At 35.5% G+C, this 13,401-nt stretch overlaps 1 protein-coding gene and 1 long non-coding RNA gene across 2 annotated transcripts; both read right to left on the bottom strand.

Moving 5' to 3' along the window:
* Positions 1–4,119: 4,119 nt before the first annotated feature.
* LOC117108405 (craniofacial development protein 2-like) lies at positions 4,120–4,746 on the bottom strand. Its single transcript, XM_033250420.1, has one exon. The coding sequence runs from the start codon at positions 4,744–4,746 to the stop codon at positions 4,120–4,122; it is 627 nt and encodes a 208-aa protein (XP_033106311.1).
* A 3,418-nt stretch (positions 4,747–8,164) lies between these two features.
* On the bottom strand, positions 8,165–11,528 carry LOC117108419. The gene is made up of 3 exons (XR_004445363.1): positions 11,405–11,528; positions 8,419–8,655; positions 8,165–8,262 (listed from the first exon to the last, which is right to left on the bottom strand). It is a non-coding gene; the product is annotated as an uncharacterized LOC117108419 (long non-coding RNA).
* Positions 11,529–13,401: the final 1,873 nt, after the last annotated feature.

Here is a 13,401-nt window from a genome sequence, read left to right as displayed (position 1 = left end):
CAGACTTGTGGTTCCTGGGCTATGTCGAGAGGAGTAGGTTGAGTCTTATCATACAGGTGGAATTTACACTTTGTTTTTTTTATAGGAACACATTTTATAAGAACACTGAGACTGAATAAGAACATATTGAGGCTGAGGTAAAATGTCAAATGAGGTTTTCTAATTATTATTTTTTTAAATAGAAAAACCAAAACATTTTTTTATCTGGACCTTATGTGCAGAAGTAGTGTAATACTTACCCTCTACATTGCAGTACATTAGTATACAACTATACAATAACACTTTTCTATGTCTGAAAAATGTGTAAAAAAATTAACAAAATAAGGACATTTTGAGCCTGAAATAGGCCAAAAAATAAAAACAAAGCTTGAGCAAAATTGCACTGGCTCTTATTTTTTTTTAATGTGTAGTCTTTTTTTCCTATTCAAAACCTAATCAATTTAACTTGTGGTCTGTCAAAAAGTGGTCAGGTTGAAACCTGACCAACCGTACTGGTGGCTATGGTGTGTGCTGATGAATGATAGGCCACACTATGTCAACGCCACCGTGGTTGGCGGTGACGCGAAAATTTCAGTATTTCATACCTTTGGAGGTCCGGAAACGGAACTTAAATTACCGTTTAATTCTTTTATTACGAATTCAGTTAAAAAAAAAAAACAAAAAAAAATCGACTTAATTAAATACCGTAGGTACCCGAAATTGGCACTTCAATACTTACAATTCTAAAAACTACCATATCCAACTAGCTGAGCCCCACCCTGGCAAATATTTCAAAATTACTTTTAAAGAATAAAGAAAAAACTGAAAATAATATTTAAATCCGGAGAGTGCCATTCCCGGCCATCTAGAGAAGATGAATTCTTATTTTTTCTTACCTCAGCCCCAACCATGGTGGGCCTGAGGTGTCTATCCGTGAAGGTCCCTCTCTGGGCACCCTCTATTTAGAATTTCTGGATCCATTACTTTAAGGACCACCACATCTGAACCAAGGTCAGGGAAAATCCTGGATCCGCGGCTGGCATATAAACTGTATGCCTAACCTAGTTGGGCATGAAAGAAATGTTTCTCTCGAATCAAGTAGATGGATGCATGTAAGGCCATGTAGTATGTATCTATTATTTGTACTAACATTTAAAATAACACGCAGATATACATTGCACTGACGTAAATTCGAGGTATTGGGACGCGTTTAAATATATTCGAAGTATTGAGCTAGTGTAGAGCTAGCTTGACCCTAAACTTACACCTAAGCACTATGGTATTGCGGAAGAATAGCCATGTTGATCAGACCCAGATTCGAGAGAGAGGCCCTACAGCTAAATAAAATAAACTTGAACCTATAGGGTGCATCCCTCATCATAGGCTAGGACTGTAGGGCTAGGCTAGCCCCGTAACTGATGATTAGGCCGAGCTTATATCATGGCTTGTGCCGAGGTGTATCTTTATTTTTACCTGATCGATTTCTAAAACATGTTATTTATTGCTGATGTTTTGAGAATGCAATGGGTACTCGGAAGTGTACGGGAACATGCTGCTCACTCATTTTGTTGACGTGTGATGCGCTAGAGAAGCACTTTGCGGTGATGTAAAGAAGCTGCTAAACATAGACTGGCCTGCCGCGATATTTTTTAGAGCTAAAGCACTGCAGTACAGAATAGATTGGGTACTGTATTTACGTGGCATAAACAACTTGCGAATCATGGCGACACAGGTACTGATTTTAGGTGGTTTTTTGCTGTTTTTTCGTTTGTTATATCCAATATCCAGCCAAGAAAAGCGGAATATGGTCATGACATATAGAAACCCCAGTGTATGAGATATGAGCACATTTCTGCCAGCGGTTTCAGAGGGATAGGTGAAGTTACGCGGTGGAAATTAGCAGAAATAATATATAGATAAAAAGAAAATATATGCAAGGTTTAAAATGACGATAATCACCACCGTAATGTCTGTCTCTTATACACATCTAGATGTGTATAAGAGACAGTCGGAAAACAAGATTCACTCTTTCCAAGTTGTTTAATTAAAATTACTTTGAGATATGTTGTGTTTTATTATTCTGTAGGCCGAGACATGGCACTATGTTAGGCGTTACTCAATGCTTTAGGATATTGGCGTACAGAGTTTGTTAAAAACTTTATGCTTCAAGGGTTCGCTCATTTACAGAAATACTTTTATGCAAGAATATCAAAGTATTGTTTTTAATTTGTTCATCGATTGGGGTTTTTTATAACGTTATATAAATGGCTACTCGTAGTAGTATCGACGTACGGACTTATAGTTATCAACATCAAACTTCTATTGTGATATCAATAAACGATATGCTGGAAATTTGGAATCTTAATAAATTAAATGCACATTCTTAAATTATCACATTTTTTGTACATCTTAATTAATTAGGCATCATGTTGCCATCAATGTTGTTGAGAGGCGGCCACACAATATTTATTTAATTTAGAAAGCCGTGAAAGACTCGCATCTAGGGCTGAAACAGCGTGTTTCAATTCACAATCTGACAACAGTGCATCATATCATCATCAAATCTCTTCTTCCCTGGAGGGACATAAGGCCACAACGAGAACCTTCCATCTATCCCGGTCTTTTGCTATGATAGTAGCACTGTTCCAAGTGAGACCAATTTCTTTAAGTTCCTTTTCTACCGTACCCCTCCATGTTATCCTTGGACGGCCTACTTTCCGTTTCCATGGTGGTGTCCATCTTAGAGCGATCTTCGGTGTTCTTTCGTTGGGCATCCTCAAAACATGGCCAAGCCATCTAAATCTGCGGAGTTTTATTTCAATGCTGACACATCTACTCTTTGTTTTTTTTAATAATTCATTAATAAATATTCTGTTTGGCCAGAATATCTTACAAATCTTTCGTAGGCATTTGTTGTGGAAGGAGTCTAAGCATCTAGTATCTAGTTTTGATATTCGCCAACATTCTGATCCATATAATAGTATAGATTTAACATTGCTATTATACAATCGAATTTTTGTCTTGAGGCTGAAGTTGTTTGATTTTCATATTGGACGGAGTTGGACAAAGGCATATTGTGCTTTTCCAATTCTGGATTTGATGTCATCTTTTGGGCCATTATCAGTACTGATGATACTGCCAAGGTAAGTAAAGCTATCAACAGATTCCAGCTCTTTACTATTCACAAAAATTTGAGGCTTAGTTCTGGTGTTGAAAGTCATGGTTTTTGTTTTTCTTGAGTTTATTTTTAAGCCGACTTGTTCGGAAAAGTGTTCTAGTCTGGATGTCTTTTCCTGGAGATTTGCTGTATTCGACGAGATTATAGCAAGATCATCTGCAAAGTCTAGATCTTCTAAGACAGAAAACAGGGTCCATTGAATACCTCTACGTTTGTCGGATGTTGTCTGCTTCATTACCCAGTCTATGGTCAGAAGGAAGAGAAATGCAGAAAGGATACATCCTTGTCTGACGCCGGATCTGACTTCAAACCATTCAGATATAATGTTATTTGAAATGACGCTGCACTGGAAGTTGTTGTATAGTTGTTTGATGAGATCAATAATCTTTGAGGGTACACCGTAATGTTGGAGAATTTTCCAAAGGGTAACTCGGTGTATGCTGTCAAAAGCCTTTTCAAAGTCGATGAAATTTACAAAAAGAGGTGCATTCCCGTCTTTCATCTATCTTCTTCCATGTCTCATTACTGATCCATTTCTTGCATCCTCTTTGTTTGTATCCGAGAACATTTTTTTGCTGTATCTACATAGGATTCCTTGATTGAGCTCCATATCTGCTCAACACTTGGGTCGTTATCGTCTAGTAACTCATCTTGTATGGTACTAAATCGATTTCTTAACTGTATTGTAAACATATTTGTTGTATCTTCCACTTTTAATTTAACAATATCTAATTTTCTGCTTCTGGAATTTGATTGCGTAACCCTATGTAGCTTTAGCATAACAGAACATATGACAAGATAATGGTCACTACCAGCATCTACTCCACGGAACACTCTGACATATTGAAGTGATCTGCGCCATTTTCCATTGATGATTATGTGGTCAATTTGATTTGTGGTACGATTATCTGGAGATACCCAAGTGTGTTTGTGAATTGACTTGTGAGGAAATAATGTTCCTCCTATGACAAGTTGTTGTTTGCACAGATTTCAACAAGTCTATCTCCATTGTTGTTTCTCTCCCCACATCCATGTTTGCCCATTGTTCGTTCAAAATTACTATTGTCTGATCCAACTTTTGCATTTATGTCACCCATTATAAGAAGCATGTCATGTTGTGGTACTTTAGAGATTGCCATTTGTAGTTGATCATACCAGTCATCTTTGCAATCTTCATCTGCATCATTAGTTGGGGCATAACATTGTAGGACAGATAGTTTGCAGTATTTTGAATTAAACCTTGCTCGGATCAGTCTGTCGCTGATAGGTTCCCACTCCAACAGTGTATTTAAGTTTTCTTTGTCAATTATAACAGCAACCCCGTATAAATGAATGTTCTCCTGACCTGAGAAAATTACCGTATATCTGTCATTTGTTTTGATTTTTCCCGAACCGGTCCAGCGTGCTTCGCTGATTCCTAGGATCTGTATCTTGTGGCGTTTCATCTCATTTGTAATTTGTGCACGTTTTGATGTTTCGTACATGGTACGGACATTCCAAGCACCAGCACGGAGCTTAGTCTTGGGTCCAAGAAGATTCTCTTTCACACTTCTAACTTCCCGATAAGGGCTTTCATTAGAAATAGTCATGCTGTCGTTGTTACGACTCGAGTCTCCATGAACCAGGTTAGTCTTTTTAATTCTCGTTAAAAAGTGTTTTTACAGGGTGGGTTGTTAGCCCCCCGCTAACCTCTGTCTGCGTCGAGGGTTCGCTGGCTGAAGTTTGTCTGATTCCTCCCCTCAGACCTGCCCGGTTTGGGTGACCCTATACGGTATAGCTCTGAGGTTCTTAGGAGTACACAAGCTCTATCACCACGTCAAGGTCTCAGCCAATGATAGACAACAGTGCAACGTTCCTAAAATACCAGGGTTACTCCGCCCTATTAATTCATTTTTAAATATTACTTTGTTTATTTTATATAATTGATTCATTATCGTGAAATGCTCGATGTAGATCACGTATGCCATAAGCATCATGTGGTGGTTATTGTAATGGTGGCGGTTACGGTGATGATGATGAGGAGGAGAATAAGGAGGAGGAGAAAGATGATGAGGATAGGGATGGCGATGACGATAACGATAATGATGATCATGGTGATGTCTTATTTTATGCTAACATATTTTTAAAATACTAGATAATCTGGATTTATTGCGCTATCCGAAGTCAAAGAAAAAACAAGAAGACAAAAACACTACTTATACTGTACGTTTTTCAAGTCTGCAATTTTGTCTGTATGTCTAAAGTTAACGACTGTTAATATGCAGACAAACCAGAATCATAACTGTTTTCAGTTTGTCATTATTGATATTAACTAGGATAATATTATTAATGTTAACAGGATGGATTATTACGTTTACATCTTGTAATTCGTGCCTTCTGTTGTTTATTACTATCTTAGGTTAATCTACAGCCAGCATATTGTAAGTGTATGTATTTTTATCAACAAATCATCATAATATATGAACAATTTGCTTCGTTTTTTTTTAACGCACATTACATTTATTAGTCACATCAACAGGTCCGGGTTTGTTTTGTGGGGCTGAATTTAAACGTTGCCATCATACAGTAGAGCTATGATAAAAGGCTACTAGTACAATGCGACAGACATATAACTATACATTATAACACTTTTCCAGGTTTTAGTTTTAAAACTCATGATGAAGGTGACAAGAGAATTGTAAGTACGATTGTTGTGAATTCAAGTTTTAAAGATTTATTTGATCATTTTAAATGTGCTATTCAAAATCCTAATTGAATTTTTCAAGATTACATTCTGATGATTTTTGTGAAGATGAATTGGGCAATGAGATTAGACATAGTTTTCAGCTTCCGTATTTGACGAAATTGTGCCGACATTCCAGGTTGAAATACTAAACAACCTATTTTAGTTAGTAGCATAATGTCACCATGCAATCTCCAAACTAAAAAGAAATTAATTCGCAGGCAACGTTAAGCGGGATAGTCCCGACGTGCACAGCATATTATGTATTTTAAAAAAAATTCTAATATTATATTATTGACTAGGCCTAGGCCTATATATTTGTTTTGTGCGGTTAAAAGGGTTTTGTGTGGTTAAAAGGGTTTTGATGGTTAGCTGAACCACACACAGACATTGTAATGGTTATTAGAATTTTAGCTATAATTATTTAAAGGAGCTCTGGACCAAACAAGTCTCTATATAATATTATAAGAATTATATGAATCGGGTTGCTATACGTGTTTATTTTAAAATAAAGGCCCATTCAAAGTAGGGGTATAGCTGAAATTACAAAGTCAAAGTCCTTGGTCAAATTCCTAATTTACACACAAATTGAAGGGCAGATTTGCTGTCATAGGCCACAGGCTATAATTTCTTTTCTGATCAGGGGCCCTTCTAAGCCCCTGGCTCCAAGCATTTGGTTCCTTGCTTCGATCAGAACACTTGTACCCCCACATAATATCACGGACACACACTGACCCCCCTCCCCCCCACTATAGACATAATACTGGCTACACCACTGTATGTCTTTGTGCGCTCGATAGAGCATGGTATTTATGTATTTGAATAAAACGTTTCAGAATACATTAACTTCAATGGGGTACAATTGGGAATTTTGCTTGCTGAGTAATTTGTCACCAAAATCATTCGTCTATGCCTACTGTTTAACGCGGTTTCTACTGAATATGAGTGAAATAGATCGCCTGCAGGCTCCCTAATTATGTATATGGTAGCGGTCGACGCGTCAATAATAGACAGCACATTTTCAAATAACTTCTCTCATATTATGCAAAGCCAAAGTATCACGCAAGGAAAACAGCCTCTGTAGAAGAGATGTATTCAATAATATAACACTGATACCGCTACAAATAATTTAGGCATCAAATAAGTAGGCCTATGTAATTAACATGTACATAATTAACTTAAAACAAAAAATGGTTAAACATAATTACCTCAGGTTAACATTTGAATGCTTGAGAATATGTCAATCATAACCCAATTTATCAGTGCCATAGTTAGTTATAATAATTACCATTAGGTAATTACAGAATAGTGTCATTACAATGATATAAATAAAATAGTGAACCTTATCAGTTTGTAGAAGTTACCCAGCATCCTCTATTCGGGATAGTATGAATACAGTTACGTAGTTAACATAATCTACATAAAAAAATATTATATATAAGACATAAGTACAATAATGTAGAAACACAAGAAAACATAAATAATATTTAAGCTAAGTGATTAACGATAAAGGAAGGCACATATTGGCCTCTATGAAACAATAATGCAAAGCGCCACTTATTGGCAACTATCAAACAATAGTGGAAGCGGGGCAGTGCTATTTGGCCGTTGTGACTGCCAGATTTATCAAATCTGGCTGTATAAAAATATAACATTCGAAAAGTCAAAAAGTTGGCCGAATATGTGAAAGGTTATATTATAACGTTCTTGATGTTGTTTTTGTATATACAAAAGTATAAATAAAAATATATTTGACTGTAATCTACATGTAGTGTAGGCCTCCTTTGTTTGCATTGAAAGTTCCTAGTCACACTCACACCTAATTCATGTTGCCCTCTAAGCATATACTGCAATAATGTAAAATAACGGTAAATACTGTAGATGAAATTCCTAGAAAGGTACGCTTTGTGCAGACACTCCTCTAGATTACTGCACAACCCAAAGTGTACATCTGTATGGTGTAATTCTCTAAATAATCAATGCTGTTATTTATGGATCTATTTGAAATGTAAAAGATAAATGATAGAACAATTCACATGCTGTTAATATTATATTTTCAAGGACAACAAATTAAATTATAAGGAAAAAGTTCGTGCAGTATTGAAGATTTACCACAGCGATACCTACATTAACCGTGTCGTATCAAAACTGCGATCAAAAATACAACTTGTCGTTAAATTAGGTGTAAATCTGACCTTTAAGTCACGCAGTAGTTTATCATCTGTAACAGCTGCTTGAAGATCCTGGGGATCTTCGCCTCCTGATGTTAACCTTGTTTTTTTTAAATATTTTCTTCAAGGGTGGAAGCTCACACTTCAATAACTCTGCCATAAGTACACTGATGTTCATCCACAATGTGTCTAAGAACTGAAGTCCAACGTTCCTGTTAAATAAATTCACAATTAGTGCCACAAATAGTTCCAGCACACTTGGTTGAACAATAATAGTGTTAGTTCATTTAACCATGACATGATTGATAAATTAAGAAGAAACGAATATATTTAATAACTACTATCAAGGAATAAAAAATATAAGTCACCGTCATTGCGTTTTATCTCCTTGGTATGTCTCTTTGCAGCTGACCACCACAGATTATTGACAATTCTTTCTCTCACTGCTTGAGTTAAATTTCTTGACTGTAGCAGCAGCAACTTTCTTCCAATGGTTTCGCAAGGTATCATGTGTCATATTCATGCTTAATACCTGGCTGTTTCTTGAGCATGGTCTTGGCCAACATTGGATGCCAATCACTTTTATCTATTTTAAATATCTCTTCCTATAAAATGAGATAAAATTGTTTATACTTTAAGTTGATTGTTTGGTGATGAAAGGATCACTGTTAAACACTGTACTCTCAAAAGGAGACATGTGGCCAGTTTGGCCAGTTAAAGAGCGATGCTATTCAGTTGGAATCAAATTGGAAGCCAACTTGCAACTTTTAAATTTTATCATCTGAAGGCATCTAATTGTAAACTCTCTGAAATCACGGAAAGTTGTTTTAAAATTTAAAAACACTTTAGGCATGCATTTTCAGAATCTTGATTGTTGTTGGTGTAAGCTACATGTTTTTCTGAACTGCATTTTAAAATTAAAAATAAATCTTAATTTCGTAGCCTTCAGCACATCAAGGCACCTTTTTAGTGTTTTCAAGGTGATGAGAATTGTAAACTCTCTCTTCATTGTCAGATACTGTCTTATAGGCCTTATAAGGAGTGTAACTAGGTTGTGAGGGGCCTTGGTTTAAGAGTACAGTTAGGTCCCTTAAAGCATTCAAATTGACTGACCATGTCAACTAAGATGTGTACCGCCGATGTGGTTAAGAGCAGGGATTCCCTCCGATTTTTTTAATACTATTTTGACAATAAGTCTTTCGATTTTTTTTTAAATTTTTAATTATTAGACGTTCTCAGAGGACATCTTCAAAGAGCCAGCATATGTCTGGATTGACCATAATAATAAGCATTTTTACTTCTTATGACAAATAAAGAACATTCGATATTTACTAAATTTAGTGTATTTTATTTATCGGATTAATCATTGAACATTGTAAACAATTATCTTGTATATTAATTTTATATACCTAATCTAAATAAAATAAAATTTATCACACCTGATATCATTAGACTTATGTATGACTTTGATCATGTAAAACACTTATTTAGTTTATTTCAATTTTTTCATGATTTTTTTTTTTACATTAGCAAGGAACAATTTATCTTTAAAGAAGACAAAACAGAATGAAAAAACCAAAATTGTATTGAAATGCACGCCATCCTGTTGGGATTCAATATTTTGACATTAATTTTGTCATCATCAGGAATACGATTTTATTCACACACTAAATTTACTGGACTTGTATCTGGCGATATTGAAATGAATCTGTATGTTTATCTGAAAGTAACATTGATGTTAATAATTTTGATACTAGGCTACAGTATGAAAGACTCGCATCGCGCTATATTGCGAAATCAATATGTTCTATGAATGGTATGGTTCCAAACGATTGGAAAGTCTCAATAACTACACAATATACATAAAGCCCTAACAATTATAGACCAATCTCAGTCGTATACTACATAGTTAAAATTGTTGAAAGTCCAAGAACAAATTATTACATATCTCAATGAAAATGACCGTATAAATGTTGAGCAAACCTTCACCGTGTAATAGATGATTGGCTACTAGAATCCATTCATGACCGCGAAATGATAGCCACGTACTTTTTCGATATTGCACACTGTTTCGGAACAATGAATCATACACTAATAGAAAAAAATTGAAAACTATTCATGTAAAGGAAACGAGTTATTATGGTTCCAAAATCACTTGGCTGGAAGGAAGCAAATATTGAAATGTTACAATAAAACATTGCTTTATTAATTTTTTTTTTATAAAGGAGCTTGGGGGCCCAGGTTCAAAGAACCTGTTGAACGCCACTGTTGAACGCCACTGGGCCGAATAGGTCCGTTTCGGTATCCATCAGCGAGTACGTCCCATAATGTTAAATTGTTCACAGATACAGATAAGTCGTGGCGACAGTCCCCTGCAACAACAACTTTTTTTTGTCAAGATTTTCATAAACAAGAATATAGTAGAAAATAGTATGTTATTACTTCGCAATAATCAAATTAATAATTGATCGATATTGATTATCACTTTAAAAATAAAATTAAAAACCTGATGTTGATGCTTAAAAAAAACCACAAAAAAATACATTATCCATTTTGTTTCTCGGTTTGAACCAACGATATGTTTTATTTTCTTGTGTATTGTGGAAGTCGTAGTTCGTCAAACCCCAAATTAATTGAGCCCTTGGCGGTGAAGAAAATTTGTACAGCAATTAAGTTTGCTTTTGTTTAATCCTGTCTCTGTCAAGGGTGTTTTGTTTTGTTTTTGTTGTACATGTTTTTAAAAATTGAACGAAATAAACGAAATTAAATGAAATTAGGAAACAGTGTCAGAACTTCAAGTCTTCCTTCCTTTATTCCAGCATTAATGAGTCTGTAAAATGAGGGCTGCGAATCTTCGCTTCTTTTATTTGGTGATGGAGCCTGTGTTTCCTCAATGTTGGCGCAATTTTTGGTATTCCCATTTTCCGAAAATCGAGTTCTTTTGGGTCGCCACTTTTGTATTATCTCTTTGAGATAGTGATATATTTAAACCTACAACCAAGATGAAATTTCAGAAACAAGCCAGTTTCTATATCAATTAAAATAGCACTAGCTAATTGTTTAAATTTTCCAGTATTGTATTTGTTTGCATTGTTGCTTATTTTAGGCCATGGCCTTCTTTTTGTTATATGTCTTTGTTGCGTTTATTATTATTGTAACGAGACCCCTTCGGAAACAAGCAGAAAATGCTTAAAGGGTTATCCTGAAATTCTCTTATTGTTGTTTAATTCGTTTAATTTTATACCCTGTTTAGTTGTGAGAATTTCGAAATAAATCAAATCAAATCATAGTACAGTTATTATAGTATTTGGTTCAATGATGTACATGTGTGGTAGTCAAATATGCAATACTTACCTGTGTCTTTCTTTTATTTACAGATAGTCAGTCGTAGTTGCTCTTATTTACTGGGCATTATTAATCAAAGTTGTACAGCAGTTGTTAAGAAGATTGATTCTCGCCAGAAGTCGTCTTATTTACGATGATCCGACATCTTGTTACATTGATGTGCTTTTTAGCATTTATTCTTTTGTATTGTATGTGGATTAATTTAAGTATCGCAATCACAGTGATGGTGCGTCAAAACAACACCAGTTCGATTTATGATAATATGGAGGCGCAGAACATTACAATAGGTCACAGTGTAAGCATGGAGTATTAACTTACTACGTCACAGTACCTCTACTCTGTTTCGTTGCTGAGCAATCAAGCGATCGTTAAGGCTGAGCGCCTGCAGAGCTGCAACTTATATGATCCGTTGTTGTCGACCTTAGGTGGGCAGTTCACCGATGAACTTCGTGGCTCCGAAGGGTGAAGAATGAGGCAAAGTGACACAGTCGGGCATAGACTGTGCACTGGAAATCAATGGCAATCAGTCGCTTCTCAACATGTACCCTTAGCCAACATCGGATTTGACTACTCTTGATTGTCCACTACATTATTGTCATGAAAAAGCTGGATCATGGTCGTAGACTTTGGTGTGAAACTAATTTTTCTCAAGTCAGTTCATAGGGCCTTCTTTGCATGGTGTTTGTATCGTCTATAATTACCATGTATAGATGTTTGTTTTGTTTTGCGCACCTCTCACAGCTATCGCACGGCAAAAACATATAATTGGTGCTTCAATCGAGCGGAATCCTCATTGAAATTCTGGGAGAATTTTTTTCTTTGAATTGTTCGAGATCAATTGGTTGAGTATAACTAGGAGAGTAAGAAATAAAGTTGTAAAGTGAAGTTAGAAATTGAAGTCAGTTGGAAAAGATCAGTAAGGATAGGTGAAATGTGTAGCTTAACTGTGGAGGCATAAGCCGTCGATTGCTTGAGTAGCGTTGCTCAGTAACGAATATGTGCCACGTGGTGCTGTGACGTCAGCGACGAAGGACTTATATGTATCATGTAAAATGTATTCGAAGTACCATTAATGAAATTCTCTACCAAATTTCAAAGAATTTTTTTTACGCTCTCCTTAACCAGTCTAATACCTAACTGCCCATTTTCAGAGTGTTAAATGAGTTTTTGATTGCGCAACTTCCTTCCCTCTCTCTCTGCACCTCATCTTTTCCCACAATAGAAAAAGGCATCCAATATGATTATTATACACCAAAACGCTGACTTGCGCAAGAGTTAGCAAACGTATAGTCTATAAATACTGTCAAACATATTAAATAAATTTAATAGGAAAAAGCTTCAGTAATAAACAACACTCCGTATTGCAGCTCTGAGTCACTTATCAAAAGAGAGATTCTGTTACTGTTACTGGGAATCTATAATGCGCATTCCCTTTCGGTTGAAAAGCGCAAGCCAAGTGTCCTCCAAATTTCAAATCATCTAGAGCAACTGATCCACAGTTCCAGAAGAAACTATACGGTATCATACCACACAAATACAGTCCATGGTTATTATTATTATCTTTTTATCTCAATTCTGTCCCAAATTAAAAAAATGTCCCTGTATATTGTGTTAATTATTACAGTCTCTTATGATTTTCTATAGTACTAAAATATTTAATAAAAAATAAAGATAAACATGAGTTTATTATAGGCTGTATTTATTATTTTTAGCAGAATCTTATATTGCATGATTATACATTAAAAGTGGGTCTGCATGTAAATAACGATTTTCCATGATGACTCCAGTCCTCCACAAAAGAAAACATCTGTCGACAAAACATCAACCACAACATCACAAAAAAAAAAAATAAATAAAAATAAAATAAAATATTGTCGGCTAACCCCGGTATTCTTAAAACGAACTTTAGTCGTAGTTCGAGCTAAAACTTAAAAATTACGTCATTTCGTATTCTTAAAACGAACTTCGACTAGCACTACGACTAAATGACGTGAACCTCGACTAAA

The sequence above is a fragment of the Anneissia japonica genome, unplaced genomic scaffold (assembly GCF_011630105.1).
Source record: "Anneissia japonica isolate Jap-2015-1 unplaced genomic scaffold, ASM1163010v1 scaffold1776_len382430_cov169, whole genome shotgun sequence".
Lineage (NCBI taxonomy): Eukaryota > Metazoa > Echinodermata > Crinoidea > Comatulida > Comatulidae > Anneissia > Anneissia japonica.
Note: the sequence above shows the minus strand (reverse complement) of the source record. Positions and strands in the feature narration are given on the sequence as shown.